The 25,173-nt window shown below is 41.3% G+C and overlaps 2 protein-coding genes across 7 annotated transcripts in view; one reads left to right on the forward strand and one right to left on the reverse strand.

Moving 5' to 3' along the window:
• ST6GAL2 (ST6 beta-galactoside alpha-2,6-sialyltransferase 2) overlaps positions 1-22,749 on the forward strand; it is a 177,614-nt gene extending 154,865 nt beyond the window's left edge. For all 6 annotated transcript variants that reach the window (XM_075425791.1, XM_075425815.1, XM_075425804.1 and 3 more), the window contains exons 4-6: positions 2,061-2,162; positions 3,283-3,457; positions 17,862-22,749. In XM_075425791.1, coding sequence (XP_075281906.1) covers positions 2,061-2,162; positions 3,283-3,457; positions 17,862-18,130 — 546 coding nt within the window. In that variant the 3' untranslated portion in view covers positions 18,131-22,749. The remainder of the gene's footprint in view (positions 1-2,060; positions 2,163-3,282; positions 3,458-17,861) is intronic.
• LOC142361895 (pinopsin-like) overlaps positions 14,014-25,173 on the reverse strand; it is an 87,219-nt gene continuing 76,059 nt past the window's right edge. Inside the window, exon 4 of the mRNA XM_075425836.1 lies at positions 14,014-14,241. Within this exon, the coding sequence (XP_075281951.1) occupies positions 14,014-14,241 (228 nt within the window). The remainder of the gene's footprint in view (positions 14,242-25,173) is intronic.

Genomic DNA, 25,173 nt, shown 5'->3' on the forward strand with positions numbered 1-25,173 from the left:
CTAAAGGGAAGAAAGCAGAAATATCTTACTTCTGAAATCATTGTATTGGAGAACATTGATCTTAATGTCTTTTATTTTACTTTTTGGTTTTTGTTGGTTTTTTTTCCCCATTTCTTTGACTGTTCTTTGTTTTACTGTTAGCCAAAACATCCTAGTGCTGACCATGCCTGAACTCCTGTGCTGGGCAAGGAGGAGGGCTTAGAAACTTTACTGAATTGACTAGTTTCAGTAGGCTTCCTGTAGGAGAAGAAAGAAATGCCTCCAGGGAGTGACGTGAGCTTTGTTATCTCCCCGGAGAATTCAGAGATATTAAACAACTAAATGAGCTGCTCTGCTGCTCTAGGCAGGCTGGGGTTCTCCTGGCTCCCAGAGCTGCTGCAGTACGATCCTGCTGGGCTGGTAATGGAGAGTCCCATGGTCTTCTCTGCTTGCTATCTACAAGGCCTCTGAAGAAAACACAGGGCATAACTAAAATTCAGGCCAGGTCAGCTCACACAGCTTCCTCACAACTGTTCGGATTCCCACCACCTTTCTGCTTCTTTGGAGAGGTCGGGAGCCACCCATGATGCTCTGGCCACCTGCTGAGAAACGGGCCTTCCCCTCTCCGGGAGTGACATCTGCACAGGCCACTTGATGAAAGTTGCTTTGCCTACCAGTACTGAAGATAGGTTATCTGCACAGGTTTTCTGACCCTCCTTCCCTCCTCACTGTTGGAAATTCCTGCATTCATGCGATTAGAAGCTGGTTGTGGCCCTTTTCTTCCCTCCTGTTCTCTGCTGTGAAAGCCCAAAGGACGCGAAGGAAGCCAGTGCAGCCACAACAGATATTGTTATTCCAGAAGAAACTCATCTCATACATATGAATGCAATACTCAATAAGAGCGAAATTTGTGTGGACACCACCTCCAAAGGACTCTTGCTCGCCGAAAGGCAAATAAGAGCTCCTTTGTGGTAACTGCAGAACTGAGCTTTTAAAAGCTTGACCTTTTGGTCTGTTTGCTCTGTGCTCTCAAAAAAGGAGTTTATGTTCTCAGGCAAAAACTGCTCTGAGAAATGGAGTTGGGGATGCTGATGGCAGCACGACTAATTCTGTTCTTGTTGTAGAAGGCTGATGGAAAGTCGTTAAGCTCAAAGTTTATGGTAGGAAGAATATTGCTATGGCAACAATATTATTTTTCTGAAGAAAAATACGCATAATCAAATATGGCTCATTGGATCCTAAAGGGAAATGAAAATTAGTATGAATTTATTTGTCTGGAATGTTTAACAGCTGGAGCCAAATTCATGCTGTTTCAACCAATGCTGAAATCATTCAGCTCAGTCCTGCCTGAAATTGGATGCACCAGGGATCAGAGAGATCTGGTTAGGCATGGAGGGTCCGGGAAGGGATAAGACAGCAGGAGTGAGAAGGAAACTTCCAGTGGGGCAGCAGAATTGGGCAGAGTACCAAGAGATGCGGGAGGGAGTTACATGAGAGCAGTAGATCAGAGCAATACGACAGTTACTTCAGAAATAGTCCTATTACATGCCTGTTCCTGCAATTATTTTTCTAGGTGTGTCAGGTTTTACAGTCACAGTCTAATTTGTCTTTTTGGAGTTACTTGAAATGAGACTGTCTTGCTGTTGAAATGAGAAAGCAACCAAAATGGGGGGGAAGAAGATGTTATCCTTGGGGGCTGTAGCCTTTCAAAGAAGGCTGCTCTGTGTCCAAGAAGAGGATCCTGCAGATAGTCTGAAATACTGTAGCTTTCGTTTTCAAGTTCCAGAAAACACAGTAGTGTTGATATACAATTATGCAGCATCTCAAGTGGTCCCCTCACATCCCTCACAGATGGAGAGTAATTCAGCATACTGCTACTTCAAACTGTCATGAGTGCTGTTTACAGCTAAGCTCTTTTTAATATATTTTCTTAACAAAACAAGTTGCTTAAAATCACCCAGAATTAAAGCAGAACAAACAGCAGCATGGGGAGGACTGTTCATTTTACAGAAGGAATTTACCATTTTTCTGGATCCCACGTGCTTTTAATGCTGTGCACTTCCTTGCATCTGTGTTCGCAGATTCTCACCAACCCAAACCATCACTTTGTCGACAGCTCCTTGTACAAAGATATTATCTTAGTAGCCTGGGATCCTGCCCCCTACTCTGCAAATCTGAATGTGGTAAGATGTCTGCTCGGACTTTTCTTCCCAATTAGTCTGAAAGCGCTGGAGAAAATGAACGTATTTAGTACTGCAGTCTCTTGGTTCTCACTTGCCACAATGAACCCCAAAGTCTGTCGTTATCTAAGGAGTGGGGAGTGCTATATGTGCATGAGTTGGTCAAAATTGGTTTATTGGTCAAAAGCTTTTTAGTAGCCAGCATTTGCACTGGAGTGGACTGCTCTGAGATGCTAGGATAGATGCATGATGGGTTTTTTTTATAAAATATTAGTGTTTTCACATAACAGTGAGTTTTCTATGTGTTTGCCAAGGAGGGACCATCGCTGGGTTTCAGAAGGAGGTTTTATCAGGAAAGGTGAAGAATTACATCCGGTTTTTCCCACCTTTCCCTCTGCCTTCCCAGACAAAATACAACACCCTAATGCAAATCTCTCTTGGCGCCTTCCCCGTGTCTCAGTTCTCCTCCCCACCAGACTTCCCTCTGCATCCCCTCGCCCACAGCCATCTGTGCCCCGCTGTCCACCCCCACGCTGAGAGCAGCAGACGTTCGTCTGGTCGTCACCGGGGGAGTCTCTGCCTTGGCTGGTGCTGCAGCTCCGGTGGACCAGTTGGCCTGATGGCTCTTGGCAAGGGGAGCTCAGAGCTGAGCGGTGCTGCAAAGTAGAAAGTAAACCTTCATCTGCTGAACGTCCTTAGCAGAAGATGCCGGAGGCTGCCTGGCTCCTGTGCAGGCGGCCATCAGCCGGCTCCCTGTGCTGCTGCTGCCGCTGCCAGTGGGGACAGGGATGCTTTCCAAGGAAGATTCACCCCCCTGCCCGGGTCTTGTGTCGAGGCTCTTTGAACCCCGTGTTTAATGAGGGCTTGTGAGTGGGAGATGAGGTTGGCTCGTCCCACTGCGGTAAATTGTTTATTGGGAGTCTCTGTATGAAGGAAAGAAGCAGAATAGCCCAGTGTGAGGACTGGCTTGCTAGGAGAAGCGTCCACCAGTGCAGGCTGCTTTGCTGCCTTTGCTTTTGTTCTGAGGAACCCGAATGAAACTAATTCACGTTATTTTGCATGTAGTGTTCAAAACACATTAGATACCATAAGATTATAAAAATTCTTACTTTTTTCCTCCTAGTGGTATAAGAAGCCAGATTACAATCTGTTCACTCCCTACGTACAGCATCGCAGGAAGAATCCAAGCCAGCCATTTTACATTCTCCATCCAAAGTTTATATGGCAGCTCTGGGACATCATTCAGGAGAACACTAAAGAGAAGATACAGCCCAACCCTCCTTCTTCAGGTTTTATTGGTAGGTGTATCAAAAAGGGGCCCAGTAGACATGTTAGATTAAAAAAAAAAAAAAGGGAAAAAAACTGTAAATGTATGCATTGCATAGGATCAAGTCCATGTACTTGTACTGTTTGTTCTTAGTGCTCTCTACAGAAACAATGACTAGCTAAAACACATCGTATGAGATCTATGAGATAGTTGGGTGAACTTAACGTGCCCTTCACATCCATAGTATGCATACTGGATATACATACATATGTGAGAAATTTGTATGATTCCATATTAATTTATCTATTGAGAACCTACTCTATTCTGAAGTTCTTTCTTGGGATCATAGAGCAGACAGAGATGCATCAGAGAACTGAAAGCATGTGGCAGTATGGCAGATCATACGGAGAGGGTGAAATCACTGATGCAGTCTGACAAGCCAGACTGTATTCCCTACACAGGTCAAAAGATGGGATTTCCCTTGCCCTGTCAAGGTCCTGTGCAGCCTGCTGTAGGTGACCCTGATTCGGCAGGGGGGTTGGACTAGATGACCCACAGAGGTCCCTTCCAACCCCAAACATTCTGTGATTCTGTGATTCTGTCACGGCTTCCAGTGCTCAGTCTGAAAGCGCCCAAAGCATCCTACTTCTCCTTACACTTGAAGAAATAGAGTCTCACTGTATTTTTTGATCCTTCCTTCGTATTTCTTGGGGGATAATTTGGCACTGTGCCCACAGTTCATACAACACAATGACTTATCTGATGCATAGCAGGTCCTGATCGTGAATGCCTAAAGGATGGGAGTAATCAGAGTAACAATGCTGGGTTAAGGTCTTCTTTGCTCATGCTTCTAGAGACACAGAGGGTAACAGAGCTCCAGATTCCGCCTTCCACTTCGGAAATTCTATCCTTTCCTCCTCGACATGGTGATATTGGTCTATATATTTGCTGCAGTCAGAAAACGCTGTTATCATTCTTTCTGTCTGGATCTGAAAGTGAAGATACCTGCAATTGCATCCGACATGGGAAAGCCAGTTCTGAGCACTTATCTTGGGCTCTGTATACAGCAGTGGCATCCCGTGATGTTGTGAAGCCCAACAAAGGCCTTAGGGACGGTGCTGAGGCTCTCAGAGGGATGACATAAAGGTGTCTGGGAGATGCCCATCTATGACCTGAGTAGGTTTTGCTTACCTGGAGCGTGAGTGGAAAGAAGAGGAGGCCTTGTGTGTTGGAGGAGGATGGCTTGGCAGTTGGTTTCTTCTTGAAGTGAGATTTTGGAACCTGCTTGTAAAAATTCGTAAGGAGAAGTCTGCTCATGTGGAATTATCTCACCAGCAGCACTCACATTTTGCAAAAGCATTTCTTGGAGTAATGAAGTTGTTGATAAAAATAGGGTAGCAGCTGCTGATCATAAGAATAGTGAAGAGGTTCATTGTGCTGTCAATCTGTACTTCCATCACGTATAAGAAACATTTCAAAAGCTTTCTTTGAAGTAGTGCAGTTAATTTCACTGTAAGAATAGAACAGTAATCTTCAACCCCAAATCTAAATGTTCCTGACAAAAAATATCCTTCAGGCAGAGAATGCTTTGAAAATATCAATCATTAAACAAGCAAAAACATTAACAACAAAAGCTGTACAGATAAATATATGCTGTATGTACAGATGCAAATTTGGCTCCTTCACCTCTACTGGGACTTTTATTTATGTTGTTCTTTTACAAAGGAGATGCTTAGACATTTTGGTAATGCAGTTATTATCTTTAAGAAAACGAGGCAGTGAGACAAGCTTACTGGGAGTCATACCAATCTCATTCAATAACTAGCTACTGTTCTTACAGATGCATTTACAATATTTTAATAGGGAGAAGCTTTCTATTTTAGTAAGTTTATTGAATGGATGTCTATGCATTGCATTACATTGTAATGTAATCTAAACTGGGACACAGCACAGAAACAGCAGCTGCGTATTGTCAAAGGTGGACATAAAGGGCAAGATAAAGCATAAAAAATATAATACAGCTTGGCAGAAATCTGAAAAGTCATGTTGGTCTTCAGATCGGGTATCTCTGAACAAGTCGTGCAGCAAATATCCAGTTGGAACTGAAGCTGGCAGACACAAGTGAAAGGCGTATCCTGAGTGTTGAGCTGATACTTAAAATCTATAAAATTGTTCCCTATAAAATTAATAGAAAGAATGGGTAAATGATGAGCGACATAAAATATTAGTGTCTTGATTCCAAGAAGGTATGGCAAAATAGTTTATTAAATGGCCACACTGCTAATACCGTTGTGCTCAAAACAGCTATATGAAGGAAGATAGGCTGTTGTTAAATAGAGGGTATGAATTTTCACAGGCAGAGGGACTTGTGTCCCTGAATCTAAGCTCTTTATAGCATGAACCATAGTGATTCTAATCACTTTATTAGAATGCCTTATTGTAAGTCTGTGTGCAATGCTCTGCAGTCAGAATGAATACAGACTGCACAGGGACCTGGTTTGTCCATATTTAAACCAGCAGAAAGGCAGGCAGCCCTCTGTGAGCTGCGGTTACTTGTGGAGCAAGAGCAGCAGCTCCTCACATCACTTTTCCTGCCAGTAACATGGAAAAGGTTAAAAAGAAATGGTTCTGGATCAAGTGAAGCACTGTTGTTTCAAGCTTTTTAACCCTCTTTAGCCCCAGTTTACAAAATTGGACAAATGTATAATTTATAACATGGAAACATCAGACTATTTCCTTTCAGGAATGTCAGGGATGTTTTAGGGTGGTCTTAGACTCTTTCTTCAGTAATTAAATTTTTCAGCTGACAATTCTATTTCTGTCGCTTAGCACTATTTATAAGAAACGGAGTCTTCCCAAAGGGAGAATGCTTGGTGGAATGTGTTCTTGCAGTGTTGTTCTGCAGCAGTAAGTCACCATCCTTCAGCAGTGATTGATGTCAGGGGAATCTCATAACATTGTTAATAGCTGTATTAAAGTACTTAAGTCACAGTATTATTAAATCTCTTGGAAAAGGGGCCAGTGGGTCATTTGTGAGGAAGAGGTAGTCTCTTACATGCTGTGACTTTAGGGGAATGAGAGAGAGAGAGGAGTTAGGATCTTTTTTCCCCTGGTTTCTTCACCGCTATGGAGAAGAACATTTTTTGTGCTTCCTTTGGGGTATGAGACACCCTATCTCGGCATAACTCCCTCCTGCAGCCACTGGTTCCCCAAAACCCTATGTACATTAGCTCTGCACTGGCACGTTGCTGGGGAGAGGCAACAGCACTGCGATAGCCAGTGCTTGGGGTGAGGGAAGCACAGCGCATGTCCCAGCTGTAGAGGAGAGGATGGGGAGAGAAATGCAGCATGGTGCAGGATTGGCTGTGCTCTACAGGTTGCATACAAAAGTCTAGAATGCTTTAATAATACTGCATTTTGTGTACATTTGCTTACTGGTTTAAGCCTTTTAAATACGTCACTGCTTCCAGCCACTTCTGAAATGGTAACGTACAACACACGCACGCTATGGGGGTTTAAAACCAGGTGAGATGAATATCACCCAACATAGATCAGCTTCCTGCAAGCACAGAGTTTCTCTGCTCCTTTCCACCAGGTTCTAACCTGTAGATGTTCCTGTCTTTGGTTTTCTTCTAAGCAGAGTGTCAGCTCGCGGCAGCCCACCCATCACCAGTGTCAGGCTTCACCTTAACAACGCTACACGCAGACCCATGTCTGACCACAGTCTTCTCCACTAAATTTGTTATTACTTGAACGTTGTTTTCTACCCAACCTAGTGACAGGTTTAAATTCAGGACAGTGTCAGGACAGTGTTGAAAGTAGGCTGAACTCAGTGCCTGTCAAATCGCATCCCGTTTGCTAGCTGTTACTTCTGGGTATATACCGTGTCTAGAAAGGATTAACCTGGCACAGACGAGTCACCCTTTAGTGTGGCCTTTTCTAGTGGATCCATCTCAAAGGCTATGAATAATGACCAAGAAAACACAGAGACTGTTTTTGTGGGGAATGGTTCACCAAGGCAAACCAAACCATTTATTTTAATCTAGGAATCTTTTTTTGACTTGTTTTCTGAGACGCTGAAATGGACTTTCCCTGGCTTGTAACTTTGCCTTCTGTGGCGTGCCATATCTTAGCTAATGTCACTCCTTATTATAAGTGATTTACTCTTTGCCTCCCTAATCTAATCCTTAGATGAGCTTTGAGAACCCATTCTTGCATATTTTTGCATGATTTTTGCAGCTGCCACCTTCATGCTTTTAAACAAAACTCTGCACGGTATTCTCATCATCTTGCATTAACATTAGGCAATTGCTATGGTGGCTTTTTGCACTTAAATTTGTTGGTTCACATTGGCTGAAAATTGGGTTTGTTAAATGACTATTGATATGTTTACATCTTATCTTGGACTTTGATCTACTCTGTTTTTCTCAGAAGAAATGTAAGCATCCAATCACCAAATCTCGGATTTGGATTCCGCTGGCAAATCCTACATTGACAGCTGAGAAAATGTCACTGTTACTAGGGAAGGATTTACCTCTCTTGGCAGCAGAAATAAGTGGTACCTGTTCACTTCCTATTAATACATTTTTCACTGTGAAATATGAACTCTGTCTTCCTCCCCTCTTTCTGAACAGATCAAAGCTCAGTTTTTGGTTGAAGCTGATGGTGTATAAATTGGAAGTCTCTATTTTTTTCCATTCTGCTGTAAGAAAACTGTTTCTATACCCTCCTTGGTAGCCTATGTAAACAATCTAGTTCTAACCTTACGTTTTTGTTATCTGAAGACCAAGACTAAAACTGCTTCCCCGAGTTTCTGAAGAGCAGCATTCTGTGTGCATTGGATGGGACGGTACATTAGCATTCAGAAAGTTTGAGGGCTTTTTAATAATGTCTAGATTATATACAGACTTTTCTATGAAATTTTGCTCCTGTCCCTTGTTTACTAACTCAATTTGCTTACCGTAGTCCATCGGCACACTTTGTTAGCTTACCTCTTCTGAGGTGGTTTTACTTGAAGTCTTCATTTATATACCCTTATATACCCAGCAGCTTTTGTCTTTTAAAAAAGCTAGTTGAAAGCTCTGACTGCTTTATTCTATTTTTTTTTTCCACTCCCAAATCAAAATGTGGTCTGTGTAGATTTTTACATTTTAGGTTGTCTGTGTAAGTGGTACTCTTTGCTATGTGTTGTAGCTTTTAGCGTAACACATGAACCACTGAACAGAAAATGATAGCTAAGCCCAGATTACTTTATTGTTGGGAGAAAGAAAGGCTTGTTTGCGGCTTTACAGTTGACATTACAGATTCAACAGTTATGCATCATTAGTAGTTGATAACATTATTTTAATCTTCATTTGCATGCATTGAGACAATAGCACAAGCAAGACTATCATTACACTGCAGCATTAGCAGATCATTGTATGACTAAGAACGTAGATTTAAAATGGCTTCAGAGAGCATGTTGAATAGAAGAATGCAGCTATCTCCAGCTCTGCTTAGAAAAAACACGCTTGCATGAACTGAAAGAAACAATTTGACGTATCGGGAGTTGCCTTTATTGCTGTTGCTTACTCAGCTGTTTGCCAGCAGTTGGTGAAGGAACAGGATAGCGCTTACTCTTAACATCTCAGTTTTGTTTAAGTATTATCACACAAATAAATAATACCTCCAAATACATAAGCTTTGAATTCTTGTCGTTCTAATAAAAAGCACTCTGAAATTTGAGCATCTCCTGCTTCCTGGAATAGAGATAAAAGAGTAAACTCTCCTCTTATAGCATCCCAAATCACACAAAAAATTCTTCACTATTCTAGTCTGTCACCCAAACTTGAATAATACATTTAAAATTGTATTAAAAAATATATAATTGTGATTAATGTACGGCTTTTTGCATTCAGCATTAAGTGATAAATATGTCATCTTCTAGGTCTACTATGTAATGTGAGTATCTATACATTAAAGATGACAAGTATTGCACAATCTGTTAAGCTTGGGCACAGGACCATTTGGTGACAATTAAATTCCTTAATAAATATTTGGTTTTCTTGTGGTTAGTATTTGTAATAGTTCATGAATTAAACAGAGGTAAAAGAACCCTTGCGTAGAAACAGTATTTGAAGAAGCCAGAGCTACTTTTACTGTATGTTCCAAAGAATAACTGAGGCACGTTTGGCCCAGTTTCAGGGAGTGACAGATTTTTCTGCGGTACCAGAAATCCAGTCAGGAGAGATTACAGAAGTAGACTAACATACAGAAAACGATACGTTCTGAATGCTTTGTGTTTATTCGTAATGCTTTCAAGTGCACAGATTATCAAATATAAACTTACTAGTGTGTCTAGCTAAATTCTTTTCTGTAACTAAATTCGTGGGGTGTGTGAAATGAGACACATTATGAGTATAATCATCAGATTATGTGTATTTAAATGTTTTCGGCATCTCTTACAATTTGTTAAAATGATGCCGAGTTCTTGCTGAATGTTTGAATTATGCTTATTATTCTAGATGCTTTCATACAGGATCTGTTGTATTCAGGTATGTTAAACTATATCTTATTTGTGAACTAGAGATCATTCTTTTTAAATTAGTGTACTAACCACAAAGCCTAATTATACAGTACAAAAGATGCATGCTGGAAATTCAAAACCTCCCAAGTCATTAAAATTGCCAAGAACAAATTGAAAAACATTTTCTCCTTTTGATTAGAATCCATAGTATATGTTCATTTGTATAAGCCATCCATGCAAGGAATTTAATCTTAATTTAATTCTGTTTTAAATGTTTTCAGCGCAGATTGTAAAAGCTCAGGAGTTTATTTGTGCCAGCTGGACTGAGTTTAAACCATACCCAACACTTCCTGATACCATAGATATCTGCCAAATAGGAATAAAAAAGTAACATATCTTTCTAAGGGTTTTGAAATACTAACATATAATATTTTAAAATCCTTCCTACTTTATTAGCATTTAATATTGTACTGTTATAACAAACTTGAAGGTTGACTATTTCTCTGACAGCCACATCATTTCTCTGGAATAATATATTTTAAAATACTTTTTAAAGAATATTCTATGCTCACAGTCCTTTTTTTTTTTGTCCAATGCGGTATTCAGTAACATTGCCATTCAACTATAAAACATTCATAAAGCTCACCTTTGAATGATCTACTATAAAATAACTTTTTTCCACACAGTCAGAAGTATTTTGCATTTTTCCATTTTCACAGTTGTAATCCAAATAACAGCAAGGGTATTAGAATTAGACTGGTATACACAGAAATATCTTCCGTTGTGATTTTGAATGTATCGTTACACCAATCATGTTTGCCAAAGCTAAAATCAGGCCAGATACCCAGATTTTTTCCTTATTATGAAATTTAGATTAGAAATTTAAGATCTAAAAGTTTTTAAGCTTAAGCATCAGATCTGGAAGAGATGAGGTCTGATGGTCATTTTGTTGTTTTCAGAGTCATGCCTACAATATTATTTTTGCATGCTTCAGTAAACTTCTGAAAAGTTTCAACAGCTCCATTTCCATCCTTGGAGGTACTCGGTAGTGGGCTGGTCTGGACACCAAGCAACCTGATCTAATTTCGAAGTTGTCCCTGCTCGGAGGGCACTCTGAGCTGCCCAGACTGTTCCTCCAGACCTCTCCACAGATCTCACGGCAACATCATCACTCAGAATGGCAATATTTCTGCTGGTTTGTACTGGACCTTAACAAGTTCTTGACCAAATCCCCTAGGCACAATAGTAATACTGCTACTACTAGATTAATCCAATTAATCTAGTTTTTACTGAGCTTTTTTAGGGCCCACTGATGAAAAGCAGACTTTGCGTTGTGCCCCATGGACTTCTAAGGAGTACTTTACCCTTTTGTGATGTTTGCATGCTATAGATAGCCTATAGGCTTTCCCTTTCAGGTTTTACTTTTTTTAAAGTTGTGCATGTCCTCTGGCCTTCCCTAAATACTTCCCAGTTCTCTGCTTTCACTCCTATTCCTGTACCTTAACCCTTGTGAGTGTGAAAACAACAAAAAAAAAGCCATCTCTTTTCAGCTTAGTCCTTGCACATAAAATTGACTTCTGTTTATGGTCCATGGCTAGGTCAGTCAGAGTACAGGACTCACATGCTACCTGGCTTTGATGCCAGGTGCAGGTCTGTATTTGTGTCAGTCAGCCTCAGACTTACTAGAGCAAAGTATAGGCACCTCTTAAATATGGCTGAGACCTGTGTTCCCCTCTACCTGTGGAATTTTCATCCTGTACTGGGAGTTCAGGTGGAACCCATGCAGTGCAAGTATCTGTGCTGCCATTCAGGCTTCCCCTACAGTCAACAGAAAGAAACAAGAGCTTCTGGGACGTGACTTGTATGATCCATTTTTAAATGTCAACTCTGGGATGAGTAGACATGCGCTGCTTCCTCAAAGTGCCCACTTTCTTCTACTGACAGCAGAGGAGCCTGTGATACCCACCTCAGGTGTGGATAACTGCACCAGTGGGCACATTTGGTCGGATGAATCACACTTTGTTTTCATTTCTTCTCACAATGCTCCTGGAAAAGCCAATTACATTATTTTTTTCCTGAAGCTCCAAAAGTTTCTGACCTAGAAGAGTGGAGGAGAAGGTGCCTGATAGCAAAAGCCAGGGTCTTATTTTCAGTTTCTTCCTAGTCACTGGGGAGGAACAATACTTACAGGGAACAATTCATGCCATCCTAAAGCAGACGTCTAAAAGAAGTTAGATGAATTGTGCCCTAGAAAAGCCTGTCTCCTGCATTGTGTATAAAGAGTGCTTTAGACCAGCTAGGTCAGAGATGGGCATGAACATCTCAGTGAGATTAATTCTGTCCAGGCTATAAGGTGTTGGGACAATGACTATTTCATCGCGTTCATTAATGTCTTCTTAGGTCATGTGTAAGCCAGTCTGTGCTGTTTGGTATGTAGTAATTGTGCTTTACTAACTCATGGAATTGTGCATAAACTAACTCAAGGACTGTGAGCAAAGACAAATATTGAAGTGTAGCATATGGAAATTCTTCACCCTACAGGCTATCAAACAATTTAGTTTTCATTCACACTGATGCTGATGATCATAGAGGAGAGCTGAGATACGAAACAAACTTGCAGGTGATACTGAATTGGGCAGTGATGTGAAAATTACATGGATGAAAGAAATAAGGAGACAGGCACGTACTCTGTGGGCAATACGGGGAAAACACATAAACTTCGAAACTACAGGTTAATACGTGTGGGAGGAAATGCAAAGAGATTCAGCCACGGAAGAGAAACCTAGGAAGCGATAATACAGAAAAAGATGTGTAAAGATAACAAATGGGAAGCAAGGTGGGACTTTGCAGAGCAGACTGGCAAGCAAAACAGGTTAACAGAGGGAAGGTCAAGTCAGCAATCAGTCAGGTGCATACCTCTTCTTTATCTTTGTGCTTGCATTCAAAACATAGAAGTTCAAGCGTAATGTAAAAAATACTTTGGGGATCATGTAAGTGCCAAAAAGTTATTAGTAATTTCAAAAAAATTTTAAGATCATTGAAGGTAACTGGGGGAGAGAAGGGAAGATGGGGAAACTGCGTTGTGAGGTAGATGAAAATATCGACAGCTTGGCACACAATACAGATATCAGTAATTCACTGCGATGTTGTTAACACCAAGCAAAGAGAGAAACGGAGTTAGAGTGGTACTAAAAAACATAGGTTGTGATGTGAGACCTGTAGCCAGGGAACTCTGTTGGCAGCCCTGTTTTAGGGACTTAAGGAAAACAAGCCAGACATGGTATTAGAAAGTAAAGAGAATAAATACTGAATATAGCCTAGTACATGGACTGCTGTAAATGTCCTCATGGTTTAAACTGCTACTGTTCTTTTAAAGATGGTTGATTCGCATTTTTTTGTGAACTTAGATTTCAGTAATGACTGTACAACACTAGGGCTGTCCCCTGTGGAGAGCGATTCACATCCTCTAAGACACAGGACAGAATGGAACCCATTTATGCCCTATTTTAGTGAGGACTCTATTCACACAAAGACAACACCTTTTCAAAAAAGATCTTCCACCCTCCCTTCCATCTTTAATACAGTACTATCCCACCTTCTGTTTTTGAACAGAACAGCAGGAGCAGATCATTCCAAGGGAGAATTTGGGGGCTGTGACAGCTAAGTGGAGGGACCTACCTCCTCAGGTCCCCATCCCTGGAGGTGTTTAAAAAATGAGTAGACGTGGCACTTCAGGGTATCGTTTAGTAGGAATGGTGGTGTTGGGTGGATGGTTGGACTCTATGATCTTAGAGGTCTTTTCCAACCTATGATTCTATGATTCTAAGTGCTCCGTTAACTAATTTACAGGAAAGTCAATGATACTGCTTAAAATTATGTCATTATTGAACCATACCTGCAGTGATGTGGCCATCTTTAGTGCTATTAAGCAAATTTTAAGAGTCCCAATTTTTGTTCTTGGCAGTTTTCCTATCCCACAAATGGCAACTTCCTTTTTTAATTTTAAGGTTAGCTGGTTAATGAGGCAGTGAAACGAAGCACACACTGGTTAAGGCTTGTACTTTCCATCAGAGACAATTTTCCTAAGATCTTGGTGGTACAGCTTTTGGAACTGGCTCCAGGCTTGGCAGTGGCTGCAGGAGAGAAGTCATTTTACTGTCTGTTTCTGGATGTGGTTTGTTATTGCACGTGTTTCCAGCATGCATCCTCTGATTCAGCTGGATGACGGTTACCTTGGAGTGGCAGGTGGGCTCAGCATCAGTGGAGGAAGGAGGTTGGCAGTGGAAAAGCTGACGAAAGCATTTGTAAAACTGAAACGACAAACAAGCAATTCTAGACATAGTTGTTAGGCAGGCTACAATTCACAGTATCTCTATAACAGCTTGGAGGCAAGGAAACATGGTTTATTAAGTTTGGACTTTTTGCTCAGATAGGGATTAAATATTTTTTTGCCATGTATCCATGTTTTTTTCTCTTTAAGACTAAAGTTCACTTAAATTTGTGGACTTCTTTGAAACTGATATACTTAGCTTTTCTGAGACCGTAGACTCTGTAAAAGCTGTAGAGCTATCTAAAACATTTTCAGAACCTTTCATTTATGGTAAAAGAAGATTTAATCACAGAAGTAATTGTTTTCCAGTTACTTCACACATCAGGCAGGGAAAAATCGTTTTGATAATCTAATGATACACAGCAGGGAGAACATAAGGTTCTTTTCATTAGCAACCCATTGAAATCTGTGTGTTCCCAAACTGCAAACTAAACTTCAGAAAATGGCTTTGCTTAATTAACGAACCAAAGTAATTTTTTATGTTAATTCATGTCACTTGTGAGAATTACCCAAAACACCTTTGATGCTTTACGATTCCAAAGCTGTTGCACAGAAAAAAACAATTACATCAGTTCTTATTTGTAAGTGCAAAGTGAGCAGAATTATTATAGCTGTCTCCTCTGAGAGTTAACAGTCATATTTGATGGATAGGGATCCCAGCAGTGCAACAAGTGCTTCAGTACATTTTCTATATATTTTTATTTTTCAAATGAAACCTTAAAAAAATGCTGTCCAATGCTTACTCTGTCGTTTTCCTTACACATGGCTATGGGAAGCAGAAGAGAATCCCAGAAGCTGTGACTGATGTGAAAGTATTGCAGTTTAGACAGTGCTGTTGATCAAAATCTGACATTAGTCCCTTTGAAAATGTGCTGCTGCAACAGTAAGGTTTTCTCTCGTTTCAAAGCTAGAAAGACCTTCTGTTAGCACAGATTTACAATTGTACTATAGGAAAACAAAGTTTGCATAAGCTCACCTATCTTTCTTCTGAATCTGTCCTGTTCCAGTTTTGCTCTTAAGCATGGGATAAGGAGAGTAACAGCATCTTGGGACTGTGCCTAAGGTCAAAGCGAACCTTTACCTGGCTTTAAACATGAAATTAATGGCCTTTCTTAGCCACTATTGACAGTGCTGATGATAGTCTGCCATCGACATGTGGCAGGAAAAAATGGATTGGCGTATTATGGATGGCTTCTTGCTGAGTAGGAGGTGGTTAGGGGCTTTTCCTCATGACAGCACTGCTCTAAGAAGGAATTCATCTTCCTCAGCCCTTCTCCGTGAGACTCTTCACAAAATTCTTAGAAGCTGTGGACTTTTGTGCTACCTCTACATGGCTGATGCTTCTTTATTTGTCCTTCTGGATGTATTTAGACTGTCTTCTTGCTAATGCCTTCCTGCCTAGAGAGAATCAAGTGGATGGAAAAAGTGGAATTGGTTCAGTTCTAGACTAAGAAAGACCAACTTTGTAATAAGGTGAAGATGTTCCAAAGTTCACTGATAGCCTAATATTGCCAATGATCTGAATGAACTATCCAAAAGTTGTCAAGGAAAGAAGCATGGGTGTTCCTGGCCCATCTTTCTATTCTTGCTTCCCCTTGCCATGGTGTACAAAAAAGATAAGGGAAATCAGTCAGATTCTTCATAGCCTTGAAGATTAGTATGTATGCAAATATTTGCAAGACACAGATATTCAAAACTAGAGAGGAGGATAGAATGGGCATACCTGGATTCTTTTTTATATCTCCTGTACATGGCAGGTCAGAGTTTCACTGTGGAGGTGGTAGAAATACAAAGAGCAGCTCCTTCAAAAATACCAGACAGACAACTGCTCTGTCTGCATGTGTGTTCTGTATTCTGCAAGTGAATGTAAAGACCTGGTCTGTCTTGCTAAATAGCTTCAAGAATTGAAAGGAGAGAAGAAAACCAAGAGAAGTGATTAGTTGACTCAAAGAAAGAACAAAAGCATGCAGCTGCCTTAGGTCCCTGATTTTTGTGCAGGCTGTTTTGTGGACAGGATAGGGTAAATGGGGGGAGGTGGGAGAGAGCAGTCTTCTCACTCAAGGAGATCGATGGTGGTATGCAAGCCCTTTATAGGCTTTTTACTCCTTCCTTATGATTGTTGTCCTACCCCGTCGGCTCTACAGGGATCACAGTCTTTATGTATCAGGGACAAGTGAAAGCTGCCTTAATAAAAGGAACTATCACTCTGCTAAATTTTACAGAAGTAATACTTAAGGTGTGCAAAACCAAAGGAGAAATCACCAAGGGGAAATCATGCCTGACCAATCTGATAGCTTTCTACGATGACATGACTGGCTGGGTAGACGAAGCGAGAGCCGTGGGTGTTGTCTACCTCGACTTCAGCAAGGCTTTCGACACAGTCTCCCATGATATCCTCCTAGGGAAGCTCAGGAAGTGTGGGCTGCATGAGTGGTTGGTGAAGTGGATTGAGAACTGGCTGAATGGTAGAACTCAGAGGGTTGTCATCAGTGGCGCTGAGTCTAGTTGGAGGCTGGTAACTAGTGGTGTCCCTCAGGGGTCAGTACTAGGCCCAGTCTTGTTTAACTTCTTCATCAACGACCTGGATGAAGAGTCAGAATGTACCCTCAGCAAGTTTGCTGATGACACCAAACTGGAAGGTTTGGTAGAACACCGGAAGGCTGTGCTGCCATTCAGCGTGACCTGGATAGGCTGGAAAGCTGTGCAGAGAGGAATCTGATGAGGTTCAACAAAGGCAAATGCAGGGTCCTGCACCTGGGGAGGAACAACCCCATGCATCAGTACAGGCTGGGGGCAGACCTGCTGGAGAGCAGCTCTGTGGAGAGGGACCTGGGTGTCCTGGTGGACGACAGGTTAACCATGAGCCAGCAGTGTGCCCTGGCTGCCAAGAAGGCCAATGGTAATCAAGAAGAGTGTGGCCAGCAGACGAGGGAGGTTCTCCTTCCCCCTCTACACTGCCCTGGTGAGGCCTCATCTGGAGTACTGTGTCCAGTTCTGGGCTCCCCAGTTCAAGAAAGATGAGGAGCTACTGGAGAGAGTCCAGCGGAGGGCTACAAGGATGGTGAGGGGACTGGAACATCTCCCCTACGAGGAGAGGCTGAGGGAGCTGGGCTTGTTCAGCCTGAAGAAGAGAAGGCTGCGAGGGGACCTAATAAATGCCTACAAATATCTGAAGGGTGGGTGTCAGGAGGATGGGGCCAAGCTCTTTTCAGTAGTGCCCAGCGACAGCAAAAGGGGCAATGGGCACAAAATGAAGCACAGGAAGTTCCGTCTGAACATGAGGAAGAACTTCTTCCCTCTGAGGGTGATGAAGCACTGGCACAGGCTGCCCAGGGAGGTTGTGGAGTCTCCTTCTCTGGAGATATTCAAGACCCGCCTGGACAAGGTGCTGTGCAGCCTGCTGTAGGTGACCCTGCTTCGGTGGGAGGGTTGGACTAGATGACCCACAGAGGTCCCTTCCAACCCCTACCATTCTGTGATTCTGTGATTCTGTAACTCCTTTCTAAAGTAAGAAAGAAAACCAGACTGAGTAACTGCAGGTAAATTTTGGTGAGAAAAGGTGAAATCTGGGTTCACTTTCGTTTTCACTTTCTGCTCCAGGTATCCTCATCATGATGTCCATGTGTAACGAAGTGCACGTGTACGAATACATCCCTTCAGTCCGACAGACCGACCTGTGTCACTACCACGAACTCTACTACGATGCAGCTTGTACCTTAGGGGCCTACCACCCACTGCTCTATGAGAAGCTGTTGGTGCAGAGGATGAACAAAGGTCTGCAGGATGATTTGTATCGGAAGGGGAAAGTCATTTTGCCAGGGTTCAAAGCTGTCAAGTGCCCCAAACGAAATAATTTCCCACACTTGTAGAAGAGAGTCCTTCAGAAACAATGTGCAATAAGGTACTACTGTCGTACTATAAACAAGAAGAGAATACTTGAAAAACGTATCTTAGACCAATCTAGTCTTGAGTCTATAAATTGTAATTAAGTAGCAGGCATGAGAAATACTTTTTTTCTGAGCCTGAGTATTTATTACTGCTTTGCAAATAGTTAAAGAAAATTAAAAAAAAGGCTTAGCTCGTGAGAGGTGCAAGGGACATACTTAGGCAGAAATATAATGTATTGTTGTGGGTGTGACTGTCAGAATTTGTCAGTGGTCTCTTATGCCACATATGCTAGACTGTAACTTTCTTTTTAAATGAACTTATTTAACTGTTAAATGTGGCATTGCGAAACAGCCTCTATTGTTCGTGTATAGAGCGGCCAGTTGAACAATGCAGCGTTTCTCGTGGCTTCGTGGGATTTTCACACTCTCCAAGAATGAAGTAATTGCTACTCCGAGCTGCACAGTCGTTGACTAGAGTAGACTTCAATTCCCGTTCACACGCAGGCTCAGTTACAGACCTCCAGCTGTACGGGGCCTTCATGGTGGCTATGGCGCTAGTGCAGGTGGAGATGGCTGTGCACACAGCTAAACCAGTTAAACTACTGGATGTACTTTTGATGCCAGACACCCATGCTCACACTGACTGCACAGGGCAGAGGGAAAAGAGAAATGCCTCGTGTCTTTAGAAAGCAACAAACATATTCATAACCCATTCAGGAAAACACTGCCCCTGGGAGGCCTATCAAGAGGATGTGAGATGGAAATGATGCCTTCCCCTGGACTGCACAGATCAAGAAGATCCAGAGAAAGCCAAGGCTGTGCAGCACTCGCACATCACACTGAAAGCAAGCATTGAGGGAGCTCGCTTTTCTGCAGCAAAGATAGCATTCAGAGTTACAGACATCATTTGTTAGGTATTTCATTGGGATCCAAATGAAACTTACTTATTCACAAGTTACTGCTGTTAAGAAAGTATAAGGGGTTTTCTGACAAAAGAAGAGGATATCGGCATTTTTTATTTAACATTTGAAAGACTATACCCCAGAGAAGCTGTAATGCCTGCAAAAAACCTGACTACGGATTGCATGTGGAGATAATTTGGTATTTTCCTTCATAACACACAATGAGAATATTCTCTAAGGTGCTTCTAAAGATCTGCCTGGTTGCTAGTGTATTTAAAGCATTATTTTTCATGGCAAGACTTGAGTTTCAGATTTTCCGAGTGTCAGGAGGTTAATATTTTGTTGGGTTTTTTTCACACAACTGTACCCTTTCTCCTAGGATAAGTTTAGCAGGAACGTATGTACATAAAAGCACAGCTATATCCTACTCATGTCCATTCAGTAAAAAGGCAGACACCTCAAAGAGGCACTGAAAAGAATAGCTGAGTGAGTGTGGTGGAAAGTATTTTTTGTGTTTTGTCTTAAGCAACAGAAAGGCAATTGAAGGGTGCACATGATATTAATGACTATTTCCTCTTCAGTAGTAAGTGTAATCGCAGAATCCTTTTTCTCTCACTCTGCTCTTTGGGTCTGATGATTTTCCTTCCTCAGAAGTGAAGAATATGTGTCTTACGTAGGACTTAGCTTCCTTTTCCCATGTAGTTTCTTAATTTGGGCTTTGTGATCCTCTTAAGATCCTTTTTGTGGACAGAAAGTATGTCCAGATGACCTAAAAATTGTACTTCTGTATGGTGTGGATAGTCATGTCCATAAGTCATTTTGGTACATGTCAAAATGAATAGGTTTTACTTATTAGCCTTAGACTCTGGATGTATTACATATTGAATTCTTTTTAATGTTAGGTATGGCGGCACCTTTTATTCTTAACGTTAATAACACTGTTACTTAATCTTGTGGAGAATAGATAACCTACATAGAACTAATCTATTTTTCCATATGTTTGGAACTCTGCAAAACATGCGAAGTTTGAACAGTGCAATCAAACATGTCTCTCTTCTCTGTACGCTGGGTTACCTACCACATGTTTGTAACAGAAGGGAGCTGATTAGCTTTCTAGGACTAGTGAATATGCTATTTTTCCGTAAGCTGGAAATTCTCAAGTTCTGAAAAGAAAAAAAAAGCGTATCACTTGACCAGTCTGCAACCACTAACCTTTAACTTCGATTTTCATGAGGGAGGAAAATACTAACTGCATTACCCAACTACCCACAGCAGGATTATGTTTTATTATTCCCTCAGTAATTTGTTGGAATAATCAACATAGCTGTTGTACAGAACAAGGCAAGTGATAAAGTTGGATATAACAAGTGCTAAGCATACCTACTTAATACATCTTTTAAGTAACAATGCAGAACCACGTCTGAGATGTTCTAAAATGAACTGTATATTTTTAATTTACTGGACTGCACACATTCAAGCCCTCCCAGCAGAAATTTTTTCTCTGCCGTATCCTGATTTATACAGCAGTCAGTGCTCCTTCCACAAGTGCAAATGCAGGTGCTGTAGCACCATCACCTCAGAAGATGCCGCAGAGCTGTGCTGCCAACGCTTGCTTGCTCACAGAGGAGGAAGCCCACCATGTTATGCTCATCTTAAAAAAATCAGCATCCCTGGCGTGTCTTCCCACCGCTGGTTTCCACTGTGATGTTTCACTGATCTGCCTGCTCAAACACCTTTGTGGCTGCTTAATGAGCTTTTACTCCCCTACCTTGTCTTGTCCTCCTTCGGTTTTTGGCACAAGTGCGAGTGTGCCTGATCTGCTCGCTGAGGGCTCACCTCCACTTGCTGCAAGAGGGGAAGGGGCAGAAATAATGGGGGAACATAAAGGCCATGCAGAGGTGCTCCCCTCACCACTGCTTACACTCCATGGCATTGACATTGCTGGCTTTTATAAGAGCCCACCAAGTATTTTTGCCTTTATGGGTGTTTCCCCATCCCTTGTGAGAGCAGAGAGAACTTTGCATTCAGTAAATTTAAAACGAGTGAGTGTGTAGTAACACTGAAGCACATATCTTTTAATAATAATAATGCATGAGAGTGCTGGTTCTAGATACGTAAATGCAGACAATGTGAAAGGAGATGCTTTTTCCCACCCAGACCATGGGGGTTTTCGGGAAAAAGACACAGGCATGGCTTCGTAGCTCACCCATGTGGCTGTCGCACCCTAACAGAGTGGAAGGGCGTGGTAGACGAGAGAGGTTTGCGCAAACCCGGCTCTTGAGGTGCATCATCAGCCAAGCAAATGCCTCTGCTAGGGGACCCCTGAGCTCCTTTTGCACTTGTTGAATTGATGCAGGTTTTAAATTTATGGAGTTTTACTGACAAGTAGGGGTAAGTTGCCTTCAAAAGCTGTCGAGCATCATTTCTGTGCCCTGGTTCTGTGGACAGCAGTTGCACTGAGCTGAAACAAACCAGAAACACAGCAGCAGCTTCAGGAAACGTGCGGAGTTTATGCCGAATTTCATGATGCTCTTTTTTTTACACTGTGAACTCTGTAGCCTTTCTGACTTGGTGCTCTGTCATTTTGTGCATCCAGTCTTTAGATGGTTAAATCAAGGTGTTCTTTCTGTTTATTCAAGAAAAAAAAAAAAGATTTTGCCTCATTGTGAGCAAAAAGCTTTTTGCTAGAAAAAAAAATGTTAATTTTTCCATTCCTTTACAGCTCTAAAGGATACCTGAGCATGAACTCACAGTTCAGACAGACATTCTTTGGATTAAACTACTACATCATCGTTTTGTACCTTGCTGTGCTGTTTTATTATGTTGAAACTCTGGTAAAGTCAGTGAAATTACCATGATATAAGAAATATGTACCTTTGGAGAGAGAGGGGGGTGATTTACACACCCTAATCTACACTCTCTCTGTACAAATTTAGCTAAATCATTGCATCTCTTTGGTCAGGACACTTTCTGTGGTGAAAGCATCACAATTCTGAACTTGTTGCTGTAGATCTCTTGCCAAAGTCAGGAAAATCGATACTTTTTTTTTTTTTTTCGCAAAAAAAGTGACTACACTCAATGGTTGCACAGACTGAACAAAGTCATTTTAGAGATCGATTGAATTAAACAGGAGTTCAAAACACATGTAGGCCAATCCAGTCCACGGTGGGGTTTTTCTTTTTCATTTCCTTTTTCTTCACACTGATGTACCACGAAAGGAATATTAAATGCATTGACTGCAAAAATAAAAGGCTACTATTTTTCCCTTCATGCTTTCAAAAGTTGATGCACATTGAATAAATGAAATTGTTTTTTGAAGTTGATATTTCAGAAGACTGTCATTAGAAAGCATCTGAATCTTTCCCACGAGCTATCCTCTCGCACACAAGGAGGATACCTGATTTAACTGTTTGAAATTTAAAGTAGCCCATGTCTGGGCATACATGCATCAGTGAATGAATTCTGACACTGCAAATTTCTTCCCTCTGACTTAGTGTTCAGATTCAGAGTTTTGTGCTTGAAATAAGAGTTGTGTGTAAAAGCCTTACATGTATCCATACCATCTCATCACTCTTATAATATGTAGTCATTGAACTATTCAAATATAGACTGTGTACTTTTTTAATAGCTTTGAGAATTATTTTGTATAATGATTTTTTTAAATGAATGTGTACTCTAATAACAAAGCTTAAGATTTTACAGGAGTCACATTTTTAAGCAGTGTTTGTATACATTTTAACACTTTTTATATTTTCTATTATGATTTTGTATATTTTTAGGTATGCACAGTGTACAGATTTTTTCCTGTAAATAAAACATTGGTTTTCATTTGTTTAGGAGTGCTGGTCTTTCCATATTGCCTTGAGTGAATGACACTGAACTGCAGATGGAACAAAACAGGGAAGGTGCCTGTCAGTTCTGCCTACAATTACAATGAAATCTCAAATGGAACTGGACAGATAGGCTGACAAGTAGCTGTCACAGAAAACTACAGAAAAGAGGCAAATATTGTAAAGCCAGTTTTAATCTAAAATGAATGTGTCTACCTGAGAAGGTGCTTTAGTATCCCCCTGGGAGAATATACCATAGGGTTCTATGTTTGGCAGTAGATTTCTTGTGACAGTCAAGCCCTCTAAGGACATCACGCTCTGGTGACTTGATGCTGTACTCGAAATGCTGCTAAACTTCAGCTAAATGGCTGTGCCACCCATTCGAGGAATCCGGAGTCATGTCTTAAAGAATAAGAACAGATTTTTTCATCAATTATTAATTAAAATGAAAAACAACTTACCAAAGGGAAATTGTAACTTGTCATTCAGTCTGTGATGAAACACCATATAATTTAACCACTACAAGTCTACTTTTACCCATTAAATGTGGGGCATTCTGCTGATTTTGGTAGTCTTTGAATGACGCCATGGCTGGAGTTGGGCCAGCCGAGGTGCCAGTCACCGTTTTCCTCCCAGGGAGTCACTGTGAGTTCATGCCGACAATAAAGCTAGTTACACTTAGTGGAATTATAGAAGTTGGATTGCCATCACATAAACTCCTAGCAGCCAGTAATCAGGCAGCTCATCCTGTGTATTACACCACCTCCTGGCAGGCAGTGTTGAGGGGATAATTGCTATGTGTCACGATATGCAAGTAACACCTCTCAGAAAACTCCGAACTATGAGCTACACTAGGGGATAAAGTGAGTGCTGGGATGCACGAACGAAGCAACTAATTGATGCTTTTCAAATCCATCAACTTTGCTTTTACTCTGCTTTTTTCATTTAAAAAAAACAACAACAGAACATGATCACTGTCTTCCATATGATAAAATGTTCAGTAAACCTCATTGTCTAAGACATGGAAGAGGACATTCTTGTCTCACTGCATACAAACCAGTATCTCAGCGGTAGGCTGAAACCCATGAACGCTGGGTACAGAGAACATCCCTGTACTCCCTGTTCTTTAGCAGCGACAGCTGTAGGAGGTGTGACGTTACCTTTCTGATAGTATCTCAGGGAGCCTTGGAAGCAACTCATTTTCAGGTTTATTCCCAAAATTGGACCACCCCTTTCTGAACAATATGCCTTTGAAGGAGATATCTTTTATATTTTTATTCATAGAAGTCAGCTGTTTCACTTGAGCAGCTCTGAGGGGCATAGTTCTCTTGCAGGTTGAACTCCATACAGGCATTGCGGTCTGTTCATCTGCATTATTAGCTTGCCTGTTGTGATCTGACTGAAAGATGTGTCTCAGGATGATTGCTCCAGCTTGCCATCTTGACTGCAGCATGAACCTGTTGAAGGACAGCTAGACAGGCTAGGGAGGAGCTAGTCTTTTGCTATAGTCACACCCGCCACCTTCTTCTGCAGGAAAATGCACTTGCAGTGATGATTAAACAGTGGCTTATTGTGGGGCTACTTCATCAATCAGTATGAACGTTAGTGCACCAACACTCGTAGTTTGGTTGGACTTCATTTTAGCTCTCCTAGCACCTTCATCTTTCCAAGGTGACAAGTGGATAATTTGATTGTTTCATCAGAATAGCATGGCTTTATCTGCTGTACCCCAAAATCTACCTATGTCCACTCCATACATCTATTGTTGCTTGGTTTTAATATTTAGATTCTACTTTCTTACAGTAGTAAGTTACTCCAGATAGAGCACTTCAAAGAAAGTACTACACTTTAGTGGAAGTTAAGTACAGCCTGACGCCTGAGCTTCATGCCTTCATACCCAAGGCAAGTTAGAAGTGCTTGCCCTGTTATTTCTTTTTCCAAAAAATATGCTAATATTGAAGAAAATGCTTATTAAGTTTGACAGAAGTGCTCACTGAATAAATTAAAATGACAGGGAACTAACTATAATGCAGTAATATGGTGGGTTTTTTCCCTGGAGCCAGAGTAGCCACCAGAGAAATGCCAGCATAGTAGGTTGTGACAAATCACAGCAGGAGCCATTGCTGGTGAGATTGCTGGATTTTTAAAAACGATAAAAGTAAAGAAAGAGCTCCAGGGGAAGGAAGGGGGAGAGACGAGGAATGATGCAGCACAGCAAGGAAGGAGAAAGAAACAGCTAGAAATATCTACCATACCAGATGCAAAGGCAGAGCTGCTGCTTTTTCTTAATACT

Source organism: Opisthocomus hoazin, chromosome 1, assembly GCF_030867145.1.
Source record: "Opisthocomus hoazin isolate bOpiHoa1 chromosome 1, bOpiHoa1.hap1, whole genome shotgun sequence".
NCBI lineage: Eukaryota > Metazoa > Chordata > Aves > Opisthocomiformes > Opisthocomidae > Opisthocomus > Opisthocomus hoazin.